We start from the raw sequence: 24,110 nt of genomic DNA, 5'->3' as shown, positions 1-24,110 counted from the left end.
ATACATAAGAATTAATTTAAACATTTTTATAAACATTTAACCCACATTAAATGGTGATAACAAAATAAACCTAGAACAACTCATTCGGTACGTATTGTGCTGAACACTCTATTGAAACTGTTTTACCACCTGCCGTCTCTGAATGTTTTATTCAACATATTACGTTCCTGTTTGTTTTGATGTTCCTGAGTTGAAGCAGAATTTAATTTCAGGTTTGTTGGGCTCCACTGAAAGTCTGTTTTCATTGTTGTGTTGACTGAGAGCATGAACTTTTCAAGAAATGTGTCAAATTAAATGTGAAACACTGTGCCGACTAAGAAAAGGGTTTATTTCCAAACAACTTGAGCTGTCATGTTAAACTACCTCAGTGCTACAGAAACAAGTTGGGTAGTAAAATGCTTTTATTCTGCCTCAACGCCTCTTGGATTAAAACTCATTCACCTGTGACTGTGAACAGGACTGCCATTACAATTCTTCATAGTTTGGAGACTCATTCATTTTCCTAATTATGAGGTTCAGACGTTTGAGCACTGCATGTGGGAAGTTATTTTCTGATGATATTATTAACCATGTGCTTCACTGTGTAGCTTGAACATTACCTTCATAATATGCTTCAGTTTCAGCATCAGCACGAAGTGAAAATGGAGAGCTTTGTTCCCACTAAGCTATCTCCCCAAAGACTGCCAGGCTGCTTCAATGTCTCACATTCAACTTTTTTTTATATAAGAAGAGCAGGACTGATGGTGAGAAAAGGTTTCTCTGGTCCAATCTGAAAAAGGTGTTGAAGATGATATATTATTTATGCAGCTCTGCCCTTTTTATTTCCTCTCTTTCTCAGTGAGATACTATATAGAGTACGTCGTGGATAGGGTTTATCATTATACTACATTACTTAAAGTGAACAAATATTACATTTATATATACCGATAAATACATATTTTCCTTAATTATCCTTTCATGCTGTTCTGTGTTGTAGGGCATAGTAGCAGCAGCATACAGGTCATGACCCAGACTCCCACATACTGTTTCTACAGAGGCACTTAGAGAGCACGGATTACTGCTAAAGCTAATCCACTCAGAAATGAAATGGGTTCTTCCTTGTCCTATGCTTTACCCTTCCACCAAGTTTCATGAAAATCTGTTATTTTTCACCGTTATCCTGCTGTCAGACACACAAAACAAATAGACGACACTAACTCTTTGGAGGAGCTGATAATAACCTCATCTATCATCATTACTAATGCTTGCCCCATGATTAAGAATACCTTTCTTGCTTAGAGAATACATCGCATGGATGTGTTCATAGCTCTGTGGACAATACAAATATCAAAGTAAATACAAAAGTAAATCCATAAAGTTGTGATGTGAATGTATAAGGTCTTATTCCACCAAGGCAGTAGATTGAGAAGGCAACAGCAGTGTCACAAAGCAATGTTATACTGTAAAAATACCTCTATCTAAAATATTATCTAAATCAAATCACATCAATCTGATATCATATAGAGATATAAAATAGCGGTAATACTGCACCTGCTTCTCACTAATAGTCTTTATCAGTCAGGCCTGAGGTAAGACGAGACTCAGCGGGAGGCAGTGCTGAAATGTGAAGGGCAATTTCTGAGCTGTCACTTTGTCCCGCTGAGATAATATCAACAATTTTGAGTTTGTATCCAGCCTTGAACCATTGTTGCTTTCCCAGAAACTGTGTTTTTGGGTGAAAAAAGGAAAACTACAAAACCGTCTTTAAAAGGACTTAATGTCAAAGCAATCTGTCCAAGAGTTGTTGAGACATTTCATTCAAGACCCTAAATGTCAACCTAAATCTGAAGGAGAAGACAGGGAACACTACTGTCTTACAATCTGGTAAACGTGAACGCATAAGTTCATAATACTGGTGGACTGAACTCCTCATGAACAACGATGGTCTGATTGAAAAGTTATGTAAGTAAAAATCTAATTTAGAAGAGACTAAGTATACAACCCAGACAGGATAGCAGATTTGAAAGAGGTTGTTGAGATACTGCAAATTGAAATGCCGAGTGCAGACTATGTAACCGTTAATGGATGAAACTTGCCCAGAATCTCTCAACGTATTAAAAAATGAAGTTTTACCGCTAGGGACAGCCAGGGATTATTAAGCCTTATATTATCTAGCTTTCTCACCTAAAAAAAGACTTCACACTCGTCTGGGCAGGCTTCAAATCCAGCTCAGTGGAAAAGGGAGTGAATACCGAATGCTTTACTGAACAGGAGCCTCTGACAGAGAGAGATAGCTATTGCATCTTTAACAGCCATCTCATTTCTTTTTCATTAGGTGGTTTTTTCTCCTTGGCATATTAAAAATGCTAGATATGCACACATCTGGGGAAAGGATCAGACAGCTGTTAGAAGCTCACTGTTTATTCATTATTAAATTGTGTTTTAATGGACATAACGGGAACAATATACTATTTTTGACTCTTCTTGATCTAGATGAAAATCAACTGCCCTTTGATTTTGTTTGTGGAATCGCACTCAAGCTGTTAAAATCATTGTATTTCCTAGAATCACACACACACACACACACACACACACACACACACAACACACACACACACACACACACACACACACACACACACACACACACACACACACACACACACACACACACACACACACACACGCACACACACACAGGGGATTCACAGACACTTGCCGTTGTTGTGAGCTATTGATTTCCCAAAACTATGCTCTTGTAACCGCGCATTCAGCACTGAAGCATTCTCTGTGAGACTTTCAGACACCAGACAGGTACCATAAGTATAACTACAGGCTGTAGGTCCATCACTCCTCCTTCTCTCCCTCGCTGTATCTCACACACACATATATTGCAACAGCAGTGAACCGAATTAACGCCAGAGAAAGCCCCAGAAGGCAGTCTGAGCTCAACTTGAGAAATCACACAAACACAATGACCCGAGGCTGGAAGATAACAGTCGAACAGTGTCTTGGAGCAGAGATGGTGTTATGGTCTGCAGGTTGGGATGTGATTGAAGTGACACACAGCAGTGAGGCTCCAGGGAGGCCACTGTCTGTCGGTCCAGTGCTTCAATCCAGACTGAAGTCTCTCAACAACTGTTAGAGGGGTTTTAGAGCTGCAAGGATCAGTGCACTAATTGATAAGTAAGAAAGATAATCAGCCAACCATGCTATTACTGGTGGCATAAAACAGTTTTTAGCTGCTCAAATGTGGAGAAATCTTGCTCTATTTTATATCATATCTAAGTATATCTTAAGTTTTGGACTGACCTAACAAGACATTTCAAAACTTCCCCTTGCACCATAAAACATTGAATGGCCTTTTTTGTCTTTCTTTTTTTTCCTGGCATTTTAAAGACCAATTCATTGTTTAATTAAAAAAACAATCTGTAAATCAATTAATAATGAAAATAATAATTAGTTGCTGCCCTAATGGATTACCTTTCATAAACTGTCCAACCCTTTTGATCGTATGTCTTTCAAACAAATACCCACATCCACACATATTGATTTTTTTGCATACAAAGGGTCTTTTTTGCTTAGTTGATCATGCAGAGTATTATAATTCAGACAATGCACAAACGTGTTTGGACTTAAATGTTCATCCCTTAGACACACTGACACGCAGTTGTCTTGTTTATGGAGGCTCCCCTCTCTAACCCCTGCTGCGTGTTTGAGAGCCACAATGAAGTGGAGCACTGTCTTCACCTTCTCACATGCAAATCAGTGCAACAGTCCTCAGTGCATGAAGAAAAAAGGAGTTGATCCAAGCCACTTTAGATCCCTTTCAATGAACCAATGGTGTCAGGGAACATGGTCCACCTTTTCCCCTGCACCCCCCCTCTGTAGAGTCCCTCATGTCTCAGTGTATCTGATGCATAAGATGGAGGACTAACGCTAAATAGCCTATGTAAAAATATTCAATATGTCTATTCCAGTATGAAGTCCATGCACACTTTAGCCTAGTTTTCATTAACACCAAATCATGAGAATGCCTCTCTATGCACTCGCGCAACAAAGTGTGTTATCTGTCAGATAAAAGCCTCTTATTGCCACTGTAGCGGTAATAATGTGTTTTCCATGTTCCTTTCACGCAATGGTTACGTACATGCATAACGATTTGTCACTGCTGCATCAGTACATCTGTGTGTGTGTGTGTGTGTGTGTGTGTGTGTGTGTGTGTGTGTGTGTGTGCGCGCGCGTGTGCGTGTGTGTGTGTGTGTGTGTGTGTGTGTGTGTGTGTGTGTGTGTGTGTGTGTGTGTGTGTGTGTGTGTGTGTGTGTGTGTGTGTGTGTGTGTGTGTGTGTGTGTGTGTGTGTGTGTGTGTGTGTGTGTGTGTGTGTGGGCGAGAGAGAGAGAGAGCAGAGTTTTGGTGCCCCCCTGTGTTAATGGTAGGAAAATCTAGTTTGAACAGTCATCACTACTGAGGCTCTCTGACTCACAAAAACCCAGAGAGACACTCATTCAAATGTTTGCACTAATAATGACGTATTCTTACAAATTAGACTTCAACTGAGTAGATGATACATGACTTCATGAGCTACAGAATAGTATATTGAGTCAGAAAAAGACGGTCTGGTCTCTGATAATATGTAGCAGAGATTACTCAACAAATGAATATATTAATGGATGGGTGAAGTCATAACCAGAGTTATTTTTCTTTCTTGTGTCAGGATTGGTAGTGTTTTATAAAAGCTGCCTCAGCACTAGAGTATGAATTCCAAAAAAAACATAATAATAATGATAATCAAACACCTATTTACAGGCCGTGTTGTTTGACTTAAAATAAAGGATTGCCAATTGAAAACAGAGAAAATATTTCTGAAATCCATCTCTGTAGCACCCTTATTTCACATTTTCATTTATAAGATCTCAAACTTAATACAGCTGACAAAGCCCTGTGCAAGTGCATTTTTAAATAAAAATGTTTTCTCAGATGTACATACGTATCTGTTCATAAAGTAGACAAACAAGTATTTTATTAGTATACACAAATGTGGTATGGTCACTATCTGAATAGGCCCCTTATAGAAACATACACAAAACTAATAGAAGGCTGTGTTTAAAGATACATAATGTAAGATAGTCTGTGATTTGATAAGGGTGACACAGCTCCTGAGGTCACCATGTATTGCATGACACAGTGTGTGTGGGTCATGGAGGCATTTCAAATATATATATTTTACTGTTTTATAACCTAATGATGCATTTCCTCTTATGGTCTCTTGGGGTCATTACTAAGTGACTGCGTATCTCTCCATCATTTCAGATATTTCAAGGATTTCTGTCCCAAAATATACTGCAATAAAACTGAATGCAGCAGCGGTTTTATAAAGAATACCCTGTGTTTTGTAGTTGTTGTGCAACAGCAGTGATGTAATAGTGACCCTCTTTGCATTATCCCCTGTACGTGTGGAGCCTCCGGTGCATCCTCTCGCTCCGCAGCCCCGGAGCAGCGCGCCTGCGCAGTGCATCCAGGGGCTCGGCGGCGATCGGTGCTGAAGTGGGGCGGATGGCAGAAAAACAGCGGCGATGGACATTACACCGCAGGATTTCCATTTACGATGTCGTTGAATAAGCATCGGGACGTCGCGTTTTCACACCCATCACCCTAGGACGCTGACAGCCGGACGCAAATGGGGTAAGATGCTGATTATTGTGCGTAAAAAGCTCCACACGGGCAGGCTAGCTGACGTTAGCACGGCGCTAGCTGCTGCTCCACCTCCTCCTCTCGCTGCAAAGAGATAGCGGATCTGTCGGCTAAAGCTAGCGAGGAGAAAGTGGGTGGTGTTTGATTCCTGAAAAATGTTCGGTGCGACAGTGAGCACCGTGCAGCCCTCTCTGTAATTGCGTTATGGCACCGAGGTGTCAGCTGGGAGGGGGAACTCCTCTCCAGGCTGGTTCGACCTGCAGCGGCTCAGATGTTTCGGACAGCTGCAGGAGGAACCATGCAAACTGCCAGCAGCTAGCAGAGCTACTGCACAGGGTCCGATCAGCCTACTTGTTATCTGAAGATATGCACGGGCCTTCGGGCAGATGCAACGGTGCTGCGACAGCTCCCTGCATCATGCATCCACCTCACTTTAAAGTTGATTTAGCTGAGTGTCTATCAACGTTTTTTTATTCCTTTACTGTCATGCACTGACACTGGGTGTCGTGCCCAGCTGAGGGAGCACCCACACTGCAGTCTCCCATGGGTGTGTTGAGTCACAGGAGGATGACCCTGATCTGATGAAGGCCACAACGCGTTTTTCTTACAATAAAGTTGTGCTGTTGTTGACCTTTTGAGTGAAGGGAGCAACTACATCCTGACACTTTCTGATTTATCTCATTCAGCTTTTACTCTTCCATCAGAGAGGTTTTATACAATACAAGCTCTCGTATCTACTTATTGAGGTTGTGTGCTTGTAGGGTGGATATATTTTACGTGATGTACTTCAAACACTTCAATGATCCCTAAATGCAGTGTGAGTGATATCCTAATTGATCTCATAGAGCTAAAATGGCTATAGGGCTTATTCTTTTTTGATAGATCGTTGTGATGCGATGTGGAGGCCAAGCTGCTTTTATGTAAATCATCAATAACATGATTCAATAGCTTATAAGTCAAATATTGTATTAGGTCTGCAAAATAACACTTACTTTCATTATCAATTGACACTGGGATTTTTTTCATGTTGACATTTCCAACACTTTGGTAATTATCATCTTTTTTTGGAAGCATATAAGTGACTATGGCCATCTTCCTCCTGGGAACTTTACTAGTACTACACATTATCCTTTCTTTACACACAGCTACGAAGAAAATCACTCTTCATAGACTTCTAATATACAAGGGGAACTTTTGTTTCCAAACCTATCGAGGCTCCTCCTACAGGAATGGTTTAACAGTATCGAAACAGCTTGCTGTGCCATATCTTTATAATATAAATATATATATATATATATATATATATAATATATATAAATACAACAAATGTTTCATAAGTAATATAAGTGATTATCGGTGATAATCGTTTGTTCTTCAATGACCTTTCCTGATCTGAGTCACTAAATGTAACAGCCTGCTGATAGTTCACAACATAAAGACATAAAAGATCATTCCTCGTACGTGTGAAGTGAACCTACCTGGCAACCCGTTTCTGAGTATCCAGTGTTGCGGTCAACATGTGAACACTTCTGAGCTGCTGTTATGAGGAAGCAAATTGTCTGAACAGTAATTCATGTAAAAACAGAAAACATGAAAACAGGCAGCATGAGAGTGTCCGAGCTGCTCTGTCTCCTTCAGGCTCTTAGTCAGTTTCCGTCAGGGACAACATCATGCTAATAGCATCTGACTGTGATTGAGTGTCGGGTTGTGACACCAACGATTGGCCTAATCTATTCATGATGAGTGTCTAAACTGAGGCCTAGTCCCCACATAAACCCAGGGAATAGCCTTTTCCATCATGATGATAATGCATTTCCTGATGCAGTTTATTTAATCCTTTTTCGACTACATCACTGAGCTTATTACAGATGTACAGATTCAGTGCATATGTTGGGAGATGCATCATAGAAAAATAAATACATAAATGCCAAGGTTATGGTTGAGTTAGATTTGATAAAAGTATTGGAATGTCACAAATTATTGTTGCCATTATTGATAAATCTCTAAATTGTATTTTTCTACAAAGATGGAAAGGAAACATGACCTTTTGAAAATACCTTTTCAATAACATCAAAATAAAATAGCACTAGATGCTATAAGTTAAGCTATAATGTGATGACCAACATTATTACAACATTAAAATGTAGGTAATGGATTAATAAGCTAATTGTTTTAGCCTTAAACAGTGTGGCTGTTTCCTCATGTGTCCCAAGAGAGCATTTACACTTTTTTTTCAAAACTAAAGTAGAGTACGAACATTTCTGGTCAAAAACACATTTCAGGGATTCTTATCAAAAGTGTTGATGTATACAAATGTATATCAGCTGATAGAACCAATATAAGATCGTTAGCATGCGGCGATAAGTATGTAGTGTAGTTTCTGCTCTCACTGCATCATACAGTATGCACTATGTCATTGCACAAGCAGTGGATATATCTCCACATCGTTGTCACCAAACATTTCTGCACCTTTACTTGATGGATCAAATGGTTCTGTTGTGATTCTGACTCTTTGTCCTGTGTGCTTTGCAGATGCTGTACTTTCGCTGCTCTCGAGTCTATAAATGACCCTTTCACCGAGATCTGAGGAAGCCTAGGAGGCGACGGCGAGTGAAATCAGGACACGAGGAGAGGAAGTAGTTACATTTCACCTCAGCTCCAGTGTCTTCAGGGATGGTGAGACGAGTAACTTCTCTTCCCTGTGGTGAAAAGACCCTCCCCTCCAACGAGCCAGACAGCCGGTCCGTTAGCCAATCAGACGCCCAGACCCTCACTGCTTCAACCAGCCTGCTAGCATCCAGCAACCTATTACCTCACGCCATGACTGCTCTGTCTCACCTGTTTCCAGAAAATCACTAATTCATGGTAAGTTGCACTTCTGTCCGGTGTGGTATCACTCCTTTCACTTAAGTACAAATCTGATTTGAGTACGTCTTCCACCTCTGCATGAGGTTCTGAGTATAAAAGCAGCAAACTTATATTAAAACTTCCACAAGAGCATTATTGACTTACACAAACTAGCAAAGATACTCCCAAATGAAAATACATCTCATTGCAAATTCTGTATTGTCATTAGTAAGGAGTCCTGCTCAGTCAGATCATGGATGGCTGTCCACATGTAGAAAACTATGATCCACCTTGCTTGTTCAAAGGGGAAATGTGTTCCAGGCTTCCATACTTGTTGATTTTGGCGACACCTTATCCACTGGTGGGAAACGGTTTAATACTACAGGTATTGGAATACAATCAGTTTATTATTTAAGTCAGACACTCTGTGAGCAACTATGATCAGATTTGTTGCTTCACTCAGCATTAGTAGTTGTGAAAGTAGTTATATCGTTGAGAAGTTGGAGGTGTGTACCTGCAGCTGTTGTTTTGTAGACGCATGTCTGACGAATTATAGTTTGTGTTAAGCTCACTGACAAACATTGGATTTCCCGTGACTACTTTAAAAAAAAGTCAACTTGTGTTGCCCCAGTTAAAAACACTTTTAGTGAAGCTGCAGGAAACGTTTGATTTTCAAACAACGACACAAGAATGCATTACTTGCTATATTGCATAAATATCTACATCGTCTACAAATCTCTCCTAGCAGAACTTTTTTTTGGGCTATTTTGTGAGGTTTGGGTGGGTTCAAGCCTCTGATCGTGCTACTTTCTCAGTCACTCGCCCCACAGGAGCTCTACAGGAACACAGCAGCAGAAGGCAATGCCATCATTTATTCTATACAATACGCTTCTTAGCCTGTGTGTAGAGCTGTACATTTACATTAAAAGGATTTTGGTTGATGTGATGTCTGATATTTTAGTCTTAAATATTGCATCCTTAATCCACCTAAATTATGTCTACATTAATAGAATGTCGAAAAAAGTGAGGGGTCATCTGAGTACTTTCCAAATCCTTTGCATTTGTGGCAGATCTTGTTGCAATGTTTTTTTTTTCCTCTCATCTGGGTGCATTTGTATTTACACTTCATATTTGCATGTCCTGTCATTGCGGCCTCCCTCTACGGGCTCACAACAAAGCCACTCCCTCGCTGTCGTTTGCATTTAGCACTCTGGTTTTCCACGGATGCTGCATGGTCGCTGAATAACTGATGACCACTCTGCTGGTCAGGTGACAACATTTGCATGTCAGGCTGGTTGTTTTAGCCTTAAACCTGCCATGCACTGTGTCATTATTGTAGTGAATCCTATGTGTGTATGCATTGCAGACGAAGTGAGATAGAAAACTCCACTGTTGGTACTGGAGCCCACTGTTTAATAAGGAGTTTTAATTATGGCTTTGGAGGTAAGAGTTCTCTTTCATTCATTTCACAAGCCAACAAGACTTCAATGCATTAAGTAATTAGGTTCCTTTTTCACTCCCTTAGTGAAATTAAGCTTAAATGACCAAGTTGTGAAGTGGAGTTTCTCTATATGGTCACAGAGGATGAATTGTTTCTGACATCTTCTTCTTCGTCAGATTTTCACAGTGTTTCCTGGTTTTGGCTGTTGGACTGTGACAGAGCTGTTTTAGTTATAGCTGGATCAGGGTTTTCCCGGCCAATTTAGCTCGTAAAAAGCCAGCCGAGTGTTATTATGTTCTGCTTGGAGGAAGAGGAACAATAGTATTGCCAGACTAGACTATATTGTGTATCATTATCTCATTAGAGTCAGTTTTTAGAGAGTGGTATTTTTATTTTGAGTAGCCTTAAGGGTTGTTTGCCCATCAGTGTTGTTTGCTCCTCATACTCCTTCAAAAGCCTCTCTGAAGACCAGATGAAACCCCCGGGGCATGACTGGCACATCGTCCAGTGACTTTTATTAGATAGTGAGCAGTGTGTTAGCGGAGAACTATCTCATGAAAGCCCGTTAAACTGTTCAAATGTAAGGTTTTTGTAAACATTATACAGTCTAAGAGCAGCTGATGGTGGAAAGTCATACAATTATAGTAATACCGTTTGACTCTTCCAACATTTCAGCGTTTGAAAACAAAACTGGTCCTTTTTGTTGAGTCTTTCACTCAATAATAAATATATATAATGTGTTCTATGGACTTTTCATCGACCAGCTTAACTCCACAATATTCCTAAAATAACTCGGAGTGAAAAATGTTAACAGCGAGGTCAGTCTATTAATCGCTGACTGAAAAGCTAATCTGCAAATATTTTGATAACTTATAAGGAATTTTAGTATTTTTTCAAGCAACAACTACAACTATTCTCTTTTTAGGTATAAAGTTTTAATACAAAACAAGCTAATTGAAGACATTACCATGGCCTATAGATGGATTGGCACAAAATGTGGTAATTTGCATACTCATGGTCCCCGGATGAGTTATCGTAATGACTTATGATAGGACTTAATGATGATAGGATAGGATAGTGATCCCCTGACTTTTATTCTGGGGCCAACATCGGGGGTTTTGATTCAAATGTCTCTACAGTTATTTGGTAGATAGTCATGCAACTGCGTACAGGCAGTTCTCCTTAAAAAGAGAATGTATGCAGTTTAATAACATGGTTCTACATTAAAGAAAACACATGAAACAGGGTCCCTATATAGAGGGAGGATCCTCATCTCCCCTGATGCAAAAGCAGGTTGATGTCAGTTTCTGTGTTTACTGCATAGGTTTGTCCGTGTGCATGTGATGTGTAGATCCTGTGTCTCTGTTTGGGTCCACTCCATTGAAATGTGTGTTGTGTCCCTCAAAGCCAATTGAAAGACTTGGCTGGACGTCAGAAACCCTCGTACCGTACAAGGAAGGAAATCATCTCTGTCCTGCTTGAGTGATCCCTCTCTCTCTCTCTCTCGCTTCATCTCTCTTTTTCTCTCTCTCACATACACACACACACACACACACACACACACACACACACACACACACACACACACACACACACACACACACACACACACACCGATCACACATTATTTATTTTATGTTTTTCCTCTAATAAGTCATATTGAGAACCAAAAGTGAAACATGGGAACCACATTTTAAACTGTAATATCTTTTTATGTTATTATTAACTTGAAGGGTATTTAACGGTGTTTATTTTCTGTGTGCATTGTGAAGCCCCGCAGTGTGAGTGGAGTGGAGATGAGAAAAAGGCAGGCGGCGCACATCGAGGCCCCCCCCCCGGCCCCCGGACAGCCCCGACCCAACGCCTGCTGCCTCTGCTGGTGCGGCTGCTGCAAGTGTCTCTGGTAGGAAAATACTGCTATGCAGTTATATACTATACTATACTATACTCTACTTTATTCTACCTTTCTTCTACTTTAATTCTGTGTTTTCTTATAATTTGGTATTTCAGGTAGACTGTGGCCCAGGAAAATAATACTGTTAATAACATCTATATGTGTATAGATGTTAATTTCGCCAGTAAATAACTTCAGTATAGCCACTTCAAGGGCTTGCAGACTGAAGCAACTATGTATCATATCTTCTGCTGAATTTAAGCAGGTTTCCTCAGTAGCCAATAACTTTTTTACTATTGAAAAACAATATGCAGTGTTGCTTGTAATTCATAATCTGGAGTTTGGACTTTTGACCTCATACATTAATTACATTTTGAATTGTTAGAAGTAGCATAAGTATACATTCAACGACCCAGCCAAAGCAGTTTCTGAATTAAACAAATTTAATTAAAAAAAAATCATATAAATAGAGAGATTGCTGCTAGTTTATATTCCAAAGTGTTATTTGACATATATTCGGGATGGTTGGAAACGTCATTTCGATCTCTCTGTCTGTAAACACAAACTGAGTAAGATTGACATTAAAGTTGACTTTGACATCCTTTCACACATTCATGGGTGCAATTTCTTTATTTTTCGAACACTTATCATTTTACAACTTCATTCTTTTTTATAGTTGATAGTTGTATTTGGAAGAAAGAAAATCCCCCTCTGCCTGAAACATTAAACAGTTGCTGCTTCAAATCTTATCTGCGATGTTACGCTGATGTTAAGTTCCAAGAAAAGCATTTGAAAAAAAACACACACAAGGGCTTCCTCCATCTGTAGACCCTCTGTTTGGATAAGGAAAACTTCCCAAAATGTTGCATGAGATTTTTCCAAGGAGCGTCACCACTGATATCCAGTTTACATAACTTCAAAGGGAAGGGGCTTTATTAGTGGGTCATGGACTCAGTGTTATCTCATTCAGCAGAAAACTGTGTCATTGAAACTGCTGCCTTGATATTATTCCAACAGGATTTTTCAAAGATGTTTTGCCTTGCATGGCCTCAGATCTACTTCATATAGTAAACAAATCTCTTCACTCAGGTATTTTTCCACAGGCCCTGAAAACTGCAGTCATTAAACCGCTCTTAAAAAAGAATAATCTAGATGCTTCAGTAATGAACAATTACAGGCCCATATCAAACCTCCCATTTCTAGGTAAAATCATTGAAAAAGTTGTTTTTCAACAGTTGAGTAATTTCTTGCATTTAAATAGTTGTTTCGATGTGTTCCAGTCAGGCTTTCGTCCAAACCACAGCACTGAGACTGCTCTTGTGAAGGTCTTCAATGACATCCACTTAAACACAGACAGTGGCAGAACTTCAGTGTTAGTATTATTAGATCTCAGTGCTGCGTTTGACACTGTTGACCACAGCATATTACTAGACCGACTGGAAAACTGGGTGGGACTTTAGGAAACAGTTCTACATTGGTTTGAATCCTACTTAAAGGACAGAAACAACTTTGTTTCTATAGGTAAATACACATCTGAGTAGACAAATATGACATGTGGGGTTCCTCAAGGCTCCATCTTGGGGCCTCTTCTCTTTAACATCTACATGCTGGCTCAGATCATGAAGAACAACAAAATAAGTTGTTGTAAGTAAATGTGTGTGTCATCTATGCAGATGACACACACATTTACGTAACAATTTCACCAGGAGACTATGCTCCAATTCAAACACTGAGTAAGTGCATTGAACAAATCAATGACTGGATGTGTCAGAACTTTCTCCAATTAAACAAAGATAAAACTGAGGTAATGGTTTTTGGAGCCAAGGCAGAACGTTTAAAAGTTAGCGCTGAGCTTCAGTGTGCAATGTTCAAAACAACAGATAAAGCCAGAAATCTAGGTGTAGTCATGGACTCTGACCTGAGTTTCAACAGTAACATTAAAACAGTTACTAAATCAGCCTACTATCACCTAAAGAATATATCTAGGATTAAAAGACTAATGTCACAGCAGGATTTGGAAAAACTTGTCCATGCTTTTATCTTCAGTAGACTCGACTACTGCAATGGTGTCTTTACAGGTCTCACTAAAAAATCTATTAGGAAGCTGCAGCTGATTCAGAACGCTGCTGCTCGAGTCCTCACTGACACTAAGAAAGTGGATCACATCACTCCTGTTCTGAAGTCTTTACACTGGCTTCCTGTGTGTCAAATAATAGATTTCAAAATACTGCTGCTGGTTTATAAAGCATTGAATGGTTTAGGCCCAAAATACATTTCTGACCTCCTGCTAAATTATGAACCATCCAGATCTCTCAGGTCTTCAGGCACTGGTCAGCTTTCTGTCCCCAGAGTCAGAACTAAACATGGAGAAGCAGCGTTCAGTTATTATGCTCCAAATATCTGGAACAAACTCCCAGAAACCTGCAGGTCCGCTGCAACTCTGACTACTTTTAAATCCAGGCTGAAGACTTTTCTTTTTGTCGCTGCTTTTAATTGAACTATTCATATCTTAGACTGTACTGTAACTTTTATCCATGTATTTTTTCTTTTAATGTTTATTTTATTAGCTTTTCTTTTTAATGACTGATTTTAAATGCCATTTTCTTAATGTCTTTCATTTTTTGTAAAGCACTTTGAATTGCCTTGTGTTGAAAAGTGCTATATAAATAAACTTGCCTTGCCTTGCCTTAATTTATATGAAATTCCCCGAAATGATGACTAATCTTCTGTGACTATAAACGGAATTGATTTGGCTTTTGAAGCAAAACAAGCAATTTAAATATGTCTACTAAGACTTTGGTAAACATTTTACAAACCCAACAATCGGTTCGTTAATCGAGAAAATAATGGGCAGTTTGTCCGTTCGTAAACATAGGCGTAGTCGGTTGATTTAAGCTCAAAGAGTTGTATTTATAACGACACAAAAATATATACTGTTTGACCAGAATATTGAAACAGAATAAATTAAATTAAATCAAAGTTATCAAAATTAGGTTTTCTATCGCTTAAATATGGAGTAAACAAATCCACTATCTGTTGCTAGATAAATGATAATGGATATTGTTCCAGCCTTACATTTTTAAACCTCATACTTCCAGATTGCCAACCTCTGAGCAAGGCACTGAGTCCAGTAGCTGCAGTGTATCTCCGCCGCTGCACTCTTGCCAGGAGAGAGCAGTGAATGAAACATTGTGTTCAGGCAGTGAATGGTGAATGTGCTGCTTCTTTCACACCACTCCATCTGAAGTGGTGGCAGCTTGTGGGCCTGCAGTGAAGGCGCTGTGTGTTTCTCAATCAAACGCTGGTGTCACATATCCAAAATGAGCCTGGAAATGTTACTTCAGTACAGAATATATTTATTTATTTTAGCATTATGGCTGTTAATTACTGAATGCTCTCTTTTTACTACCACAGTGGATGTATTTGTGTGAGTCATCTGCCTTTTTGGTTAAGTTTTAGGGAACGAGGGACTAGGAAAGTGTTAATGGGTCACGACGACATAGTGTTACATTTAGTTTTTTATTTATTCTTTTTTCTCTCTACTTTCTAACCACTCCTCATCTGCCCTCACACAAGGCCCTAGCTGGGGTTCCTTCTATTTCCATCACCACATCACATGCAAAACAGCTGTGAAGAACAGCCTGTATATTTAGCTGTATTGTGAGGGCGCCCGGGGCTGTGGCTAGCTTAGCGCATTACCGCCGCACAATGGGGACTTTGACAAGAGACAGCAAGAGGAAGGAAACATCCTCCGTGGTGGGACAGAAATAGACATCTCAGTGTGTGTTGCTTTGTGGACTCAGCATGTGTGACCGAGCTACGACAGACAGATAGGCTACCCTGTATGTGTTTACATAAAGGTTTGTACTGTAGCTTTATTGTTTTATGGACTTTCAACAAGTTTTGTACAACTGAAGTGATGCAAATATTAATAATTGTTGTATCTACTCACCACATTTTGATCAGTAATTCCTTATTTAAGCATTTATTTGCCAGAAAATTGTAAATAATTACTATTGGAATTTCCAATAGACCAACCTGATGTCCTCAAATTGATTGTTTTGTCCGACACGAGTCCAACACCAAACCCAGAGACATTCAGATTACTATGACAAATAAGAAATGCAGGCAATGTGAGAGGCTTTCACGAGTTGATATTTGTTTCTTTGCTTGAAAAGTTCTTGAAAAATGTATTGATTATAAAAATTGGTTCTGACTTATTTTTCAGCGATCAAATGTTTGATTAAGTGATCACTTAAATGAAAATTAAGTTTAGGGTTCTGAAGGTTTCTGATCTGAGAGATTAGTGCATTAGGGGCTGATTATTGCTGGACCTTGGCCCCCCATTTCAGTCTGCATACTGTAGAGTGGTTGACATCTTCATAGGGTGCTCCAGCGTTTTAGCATTGACCTTTCATAAAGTTTAAAGAGCACATTTTGAAAAAGAGACAGAATTCTTCAAATTAAAGATGAAGATGGATATATCCAGATTTTACTCTTAAGTAATTCCCCTCAAGCATGCATTCCTCCATTTCCCTTAGTGCAATTTAGTAGTCTTTTATGATTCCCCTCTTAAACTTGATGTCCCCATTTTGAAATGCAGGCTTACATGTTTAAGTATTTCTCAACCAAAAATGTGAACATTTAATACAATTAAAATAAAAATGTTTTTGCAAAAGAAAGGTCAATACCAACATAATACCATCACATGGGATATGCATATGACTGTCATTTGGGGAAAATAAGCAATAGAATTTTGGTAAAATTGAAAATAATACCCAAATAACACTTAAAACGTCTTTAAAAATAATTGTTCTATTTTAGAGAGATTTACTTGTTTTTATGTGTTACAAAAATTCCATCCATCTCTGGATCCTGATCCTTGTTGGGATTATATCAGGTCATCTTTTATCTGCTGATCCTATATTTGAATGAATCAAACTTTTATTTTCCCCAGTGGAATTTGCTGTGCACAAAGAGCATAACAGTGTATCAAAAGATCATCAACCACCATTCGTGACATCACATGATAAAGCATAACACGAAAGCATCCTAAAAAAAGAATTGAAAAAAAGAATTTGGAAATTGTTAAATAAAGGACATCAGTTTAAGAACCTGCCAAATTCACACCATGTGATCAGAGCTTGTTAAGTAGGTGAATGCTGAGCACGACAAATAATGCGATGCCTCTTAAGTCTTTACCTTCGTCCTTTTGTACTGTTTCACAAATGTAGCTTAGTGGTTGGAAGGTTTAGAAAAATAACGTTTATTAACCCAGAGCAGCCGTGCTTGTTGACAGTCACTGGTGCATGCCGTCAGTGTAAATAAAGTTAATTGAAACTTGTGGCGGACATTTATTTGCTCGTTCTGCCCTGTGGTTCACCTGCTACTGATGTTCTGAATTCAATTGTAAAACTATTCATGCATTTGGGTATTTTGAGAGTCGATGTGGACTATAATCAAGATAAATAAGCTTTGATACTGAACTGTCCATCGGTTCTGGATATCCCCAGTGAGGTAGAAATGAAGTTGTTTGGAAATGGTGTTTCGTTATTTTTCCTTGGGTTGTACCAAGGTTATTGAATGCTTATAATTTACATGGTGATTGTTAAATATCACTTTGGATCTTTTAGAAATGAAATATTTAACACATTGTTTCTACAATAATATAGCCAACAACTTGTAAAATATGTAACTTAAATGGGAGAAATCCATTTTCAATCGTGTCCAGACTTTTGTTTTGCTGAGCTAATCATTTCTTTTGATTCTTGTTTCCAGGACCGAGGACAGGATTGAGAGGAGTGAGCGACAGACCTGCACCACGATGGATAGTATCGAGGCAGAAGAACAGTAAGTCCAGCAAACCCTCAAATCTTTTGTGTGGTGTGATTGTTTCGTAATCTTTCACAAATGCATGTCCTCATTTTTACGTCTGTAGACAACCCACTCTAGACGAGGCGCTGTCGTGGGCTCGGAGCTTTGAGCTGATGCTGCGCTCGCTGGGGGGCCGGGAGGTCTTCAGGGAGTTCCTGCGCTCGGAGTACAGCGAGGACAATCTGCTGTTCTGGTTGGCCTGTGAAGAGCTGAGGAAGGAGACAGATCCCTCAGTGGTGGAGGAGAAGTCCAGGATCATATATGAAGACTACGTGTCCATATTATCACCCAAAGAGGTACCGGTTGTATTTGTGTTGGATCAGCAAATGTGAGCTGTAACCATATGTTAGAAAAATGGCTCTAGTGATGGTAAAGCTGGTTTGTTTTTTTACATTATTACATTACATTGCATTTAGCTGACGCTTTTATCCAAAGCGACTTACAATAAGTACATTCGACCAGGAAGACACAACCTTGAAGAAAACAGAATCATATAAGTACATCAGGTTTCATAGAGCCAAACATTTAAAGTGCTACTCAACTGGCTTTAGATAAGCCAGTCCTTTATTAGTATATAAGTGCTTTGTTAATAGTTCTATCGCTCGAAGTGGAGTCGAAAGAGACGAGTTTTCAGTCTGCGCCGGAAGATGTGCAAGCTATCTGCTGTCCTGATGTCAATGGGGAGCTCATTCCACCATCTTGGAGCCAGGATAGCAAACCCACGTGTTTTTGCTGATGGGAACTTGGGTCCCCCTCGCAGCGAGGGCGCAGCGAGTCGTTTGGCTGATGCAGAGCGTAGTGCACGCGCTGGGGTGTACGGTTTAACCATGTCCTGGATGTACGAAGGGCCAGATCCATTCGCAGCATGGTAAGCAAGTACCAGTGTCTTGAAGTGGATTCTAGCAGTTACCGGAAGCCAGTGAAGGGAGCGGAGGAGCGGAGTGGTGTGGGAAAATTTAGGAAGGTTGAAGACCAGACGAGCCGCTGCATTCTGGATGAGCTGCAGAGGTCGGATGGCACATGCAGGTAGACCAGCCAGGAGGGAGTTGCAGTAGTCTAGGCGTGAGATGACGAGAGCCTGGACCAGAACCTGCGTCACTTTCTGTGTCAGCTGGGGACGTATCTTCCTGATGTTGTAAAGCGTGTATCTGCAGCAACGGGTTGTAGCAGCGATGTTTGCAGTGAAGGACAGGTTGTTATCTAGGGTCACACCCAGATTCCTTGCAGTCTGAGTCGGGGAAACAACTGAGGTGCCGATGTTGATTGTTAGGTCAAGAGTGGGACAATCTTTTCCTGGAAGGAAGAGCAGCTCAGTCTTGTCAAGGTTGAGCTTGAGGTGATGAGCAGACATACACTGAGAGATGTCAGCTAGACAAGCAGAGATGCGTGCGATGACCTGGGTCTCTGAGCGGGGAAAGGACAGAATTAATTGGGTGTCGTCAGCGTAGCAGTGGTATGAAAAACCATGCGGGCTAATGACTGATCCGAGTGAGTTTGTGTACAGGGAGAAGAGGAGGGGACCAAGAACAGAGCCCTGAGGGACCCCTGTAGTTAATTGACAAGGGTCGGACTCAGACCCTCTCCAAGTCACCCTGTAGGTACGGTCTTTCAGGTATGAGGTAAGGAGGGAAAGTGCAGAGCCTGAAACTCCAAGTTTTTGGAGAGTGCGAAGGAGGATCTGATGATTCACCGTGTCGAATGCAGCAGACAGGTCCAACAGGATGATGACAGAGGAGAGGGATGCAGTTTTGGCAGTGTGCAGTTCCTCCGTGACAGCAATGAGAGCAGTTTCTGTGGAGTGACCTGCCTTGAAACCAGACTGGTGCGGATCCAGAAGGTTATTCTGATGGAGATAACAGGAGAGTTGTTTAAAGACAGCGCGTTCAAGTGATTTAGACAGGAACGGGAGGAGAGAGACAGGCCTGTAGTTTATAACATCAGACGGGTTGAGAGTGGGTTTCTTTAGGAGAGGGTTTACTCTTGCCTCCTTTAGACTGTTTGGAAAGTGACTAGAAGTTAGAGAAGTGTTGATGAAATGGGTGAGAAATGGTAGAATATCAGGAGCGATAGTCTGAAGGAGGTTTGAAGGGATAGGGTCCAGAGGACAGGTGGTAGGGCGGGCAGAGGTAATGAGGGTAAGAACCTCACTTGGAGAGAGAGGGGAAAAGGAGGTTAGTGTGTTGGTGGAAGGAGGGTCTGGTGACCCAGCGGTGAGTCAGAAAAAGAAGAGCGAATATCATCAACCTTTTTTTCAAAGTGGGTAACAAAGTCGCTTGACAGAAGTGAGGAGGGGGGAGGGGCTTTTGGAGGGTCCAAGAGGGTGGAGAAGATGGAAAATAGTTTTTTAGGATTGGAATAGGAAGATTGGATCTTATCTTGAAAGAAAGTGCTTTTTGCCTGAGAGATCGAAGCAGAGAAAGAGGAGAGGAGAGCCTGATAGGTTAGGAGGTCGTCACGGTGTTTGGATTTCCACCGTTTCCGCTCTGCTGCCCTAAGGACGGTTCTATTAGCACGCAGTGCATCATTTAGCCAGGGAGCAGGAGGGGACTGACGAGCCTGCCGAGATGTGAGAGGACAGAGAGAGTCCAGAGTGGATGAGAGAGTAGAGAGGAGAGTTTCTGCAGCAGAGTTTGAAGGCAGGAGTTGGAACGAGTCAGAGGGAGGGAGGGCTGAGAGCACCGATGAGGCAAAGGTAGAGGGGGAGAGGGAACGAAGGTTACGGCGGACAAGTGCAGGATGAGAAGAAATTAGTTTGTTATGTTTGGAAAGGGGTAGAGAGAATGAAATGAAGAAGTGATCGGATGTGTGGAGCGGGTTTACAGAGAGGTTAGAAGTAGCGCAGTTCCTTGAGAATATGAGATCAAGGACATTGCCAGCTTTATGAGTCGGTGGGGATGGAGACAGTGAGAAAGCAAAGGCGGTTAACAGAGATGTTAGTTCGTCTATCTTCCCTGTCTGGAGGTTGAAGTCTCCGAGAAGTACAGCGGGAGGGCCAGTTTCAGGGATGTGTGAGAGGAAATTATCTAATTCCTCCAAGAAGTCCCCCAAGGCACCTGGTGGACGGTAGAGAACAACAATGGTTAACTGTATAGGATGGGTTACTGTGACGGCATGGAATTCAAAGGTGGAAGGAGTGAAGTTAGGTAGCTTGAAGAGGGAAAAGCTCCATTTGGGAGAGAGCAGGAGACCAGTGCCACCTCCTCTGCCAGTTGGTCTGGGTATATGGGAGAAGGAATATGCAGTGGAGAGAGCTGCTGGGGTGGATGTGTTGGATGGAGTAATCCAGGTCTCAGTGAGAGCAAGGAAATCCAGAGACTGCAGGGAGGCGTAGCCAGAGATGAAGTCAGCCTTAGGAACAGCTGACTGGCAATTCCACAGGCCACCTGAAACTAGATGTTGGATCTCAGTGGAGCATGTGGGATAGATGAGAGCAGGCCGGTTTTTCAGTCAGTCCACCCCTCAAATCCATTTTTGTTATGAAATTGGTTACATTTGGACATTCATTTTCTAGAAGATGCCTCTCACTAACCTTCTATGTTGTGCCTTTATCATGAAAATGTGTCAAATTGTCAAAATACTTTGGTTTATAATAATAATAATAATAATAATAATAATACATGTGATTTATATAGCGCTTTTCCTGGTGCTCACTAAAGTTCAAAGTATTCCCATTAACCTTGTTTGTTTTTTTGCTTTAATCCTATTTAAATGTTAGCAAAACTTCAATGTTAACATGCCAACACGCTATACGAAGAAAGTGGTAAACCATTGTTGATCAGAGTGTCTTAGCATTGTCATTTTGAGCCTGTATCATCTGTCTTCCTCAGGTGAGTCTGGACTCGCGGGTCAGAGAAGGAATCAATCTGACCCTGGCGGAACCCAGCAACCTGATGTACGAGGAGGCCCAGTTCCAGATCTACACCCTGATGCACCGCGACTCCTTCCCCCGTTTCCTCAACTCCTCCGTTTACAGAGACCTCCTGGCCAACAAGAGGCGCACCTGCCTGGAGACCTAGACCCCCCCGACCCTCCCTCATCGCCATCGTACGCCAACGAGACTACTACTTAAATTTCAAATACTACTATGGTGCCAGAAGTCGGGTTTGGAAAAATCTCTCCCTCTTTTTTGATTGAAAAGACTGAACGACATCCAAGATAGCTGGTTGTTTTTTTATTTATATTTTTTAAGCAATTTATATCCAGTTCTCCACTGGAGCGAGGTCGGGCTTTGCTGGTTGGTTTTTGGTCAATTTAAGACCATGAATGCTGGCCAGTGATTGTTTTGCTAGCGATTTGTGCTGTTTGTTACTGGCCAACCCACTTGTCAGCTGTCGGTTGAAATGGCCAACCTGACGGCCAGCTGCTGGTTTACTGTGGACAAAGACTCCTCAGGCGGTGGGGACAGAAAGAGAGAGAGACGAAAAGGAGACGCCAACTGTTCCTGTACTGTAATATCTAGACCTCATGCTTTCTATCCTCACTTTAATACTCTCTCTCTCAAACTCATTCTGTCATATTGTTTTGTTTTTCTATTTCTGTCACATTCCTCCAATGTGTAAAAAGTTTTATTTCTTCACTGTCCAAACATGACACTTAGTAGTTGGTGGGAGTCGGGGTGTCTCTGCCCGTTTAACCAATTGAAGCACTGGCTCTGCATGTAACTCTCTCTCTCTACAGTAGCTTGACGATGTAAGCCGCGGACTGCAACTATTTTTGAATATTGAGATGTATTTAGACGGGGTCCTGTCTCGTTGTCTGGGTGTCTTTATTCGGTGAAGGGAAAAAGTACACTTCTGCCAATTTGAAGCATACTGCAGTTTTTTTTATTGAGCAGATTTGATGGCTTCTGCAGTAAAGGCAGCAGCACCTACCCATCCATCCGACTGTCCGTCCGTCCGTCCAAGCACTTTCCTTCTTTAGGATTCTTTAACTGGGAGAAGTAAGGGCTAGAATTGTGGTTGGGCAGCTACATGTATTATTATAACTCGTGAACTTTAGACAAAAAAATCTCAACACCGAGAAAATCACAATGCCTTTACATGTAAGAAAAGGCAGCACAGGCGCTGCTGGAGTTTTTCTGGAAAGCAACCACAGTTTGTCCAACGATCCCTACCTCCCATCTTTTTCCCTCCGACTCTGACCATCACAGCCTGACAAGGTGCCCAACGGGGGGGAAGAAACCACCGCTGGAGAGAATTGAAATAGACCCACGTTGACTGCAGATGCATCATGACATTTTTGCGCAGATAAATAGGGTTTACCTTTTAGTGTTTTAATTAGGAAAAACTGGTTGGGGGACATACGCAGATGCAGCAGGCACTGATCCAACTGATAGGGTTTTGGAGCCCTGGCCTTTGACTGTAAGGCTTTACCTTTAGATGCTGTAGGTTACATGGCAGTCCCTGCAGTTTGTTGTCCAGTTTCACGCTGCAGATACGTAACCCGGGTGCCAAACATGATTTTAAAGATGCTGTGATATCAGATGTGACGAGGTCACCAGGTTGAGACTCTGTATTTCTGGTGCATGTCCGTCTCTCCTGCAGATTGAGCTGGGAGAATGTATGGTTGTCCTTCAGTTAGCTACCACCCATTCAAGACACTCCTTTTTTCCAGAGCTAGTGAAGAGGGTTGGTATAGAGTGGCGAAGTCACGCCCATCTACTTCCGCCCCATGGGACCTTATTTCTGAAAAAAGTATGTATTGTAGTCAATGGGGAGAGAAAGATTATCTTTCGATCCCGTTTGAATTGTGCCACGAATTATACATAGATGTTTGACAATCATAAAAAATCATTTCCATGTCAAAAAAGTCACAGTTTGTCTTAAAACTGTTGAAATATAAGACTATGAAAAATACGCAACTAGAAAGACTACAAATCCCAGAGTCGCGTAGGTGAATTTAGCTAGCTGACATTAACGTTACACATTACACTCGTGTTACTCACCGAAACCTTGTAAAGCCGGTCCCGCATGCTGGAACCGACTAACTCCCCTTTTGTGTATGTACAGTTCTCAACATGGCCAGACTTGTAGTGATTTTCACCTCTTTTAATACTTTTCGCTTCATTCTGAAAGAAAGAGGTGAAATGTGCTAACGTGACGGCCATCTTGGTGTTGGTGACGTATGCAAGACCAGAGTTCATTGAGCGCTTCACACAAAAAAAATGTGTTACTTCACAGTTTTACGGCACATTTTTATTTTTTTGACTTGCAAAATGATCTTTTAAATTGACAAACATCATATGTGTAATTCGTGGCACAATTCAAACGGGATCAAAAGATAATCTTTCTCTCTCCATTGACTTCAATCTGACTTCAATACATACTTTTTCCGAAATAAGGTCCCATGGAGGTCCCCCGGAAAGGGAGGGACTTCGCCACTCT

General features: G+C 41.1%; 1 protein-coding gene across 1 annotated transcript; it reads left to right on the top strand.

Moving 5' to 3' along the window:
* Positions 1–5,501: 5,501 nt before the first annotated feature.
* On the top strand, positions 5,502–23,632 carry rgs17 (regulator of G protein signaling 17). The gene is made up of 6 exons (XM_034237735.1): positions 5,502–5,662; positions 8,204–8,536; positions 11,732–11,862; positions 17,632–17,703; positions 17,792–18,023; positions 21,555–23,632. Exons 2-6 carry the CDS (start codon positions 8,534–8,536, stop codon positions 21,741–21,743), a joined length of 627 nt encoding a protein of 208 aa, XP_034093626.1. The 5' UTR covers positions 5,502–5,662; positions 8,204–8,533; the 3' UTR covers positions 21,744–23,632.
* Positions 23,633–24,110: the final 478 nt, after the last annotated feature.

This window comes from Gymnodraco acuticeps, unplaced genomic scaffold, assembly GCF_902827175.1.
Source record: "Gymnodraco acuticeps unplaced genomic scaffold, fGymAcu1.1, whole genome shotgun sequence".
Lineage (NCBI taxonomy): Eukaryota > Metazoa > Chordata > Actinopteri > Perciformes > Bathydraconidae > Gymnodraco > Gymnodraco acuticeps.
Note: the sequence above shows the minus strand (reverse complement) of the source record. Positions and strands in the feature narration are given on the sequence as shown.

Coding starts and splice junctions, on each gene's coding strand:
- rgs17 (XM_034237735.1), top strand. Junction 11,863..17,631: donor GGCTGCTGCAAGTGTCTCTG/GTAGGAAAATAC, acceptor TCTTGTTTCCAG/GACCGAGGACAGGATTGAGA. Junction 18,024..21,554: donor CCATATTATCACCCAAAGAG/GTACCGGTTGTA, acceptor TGTCTTCCTCAG/GTGAGTCTGGACTCGCGGGT.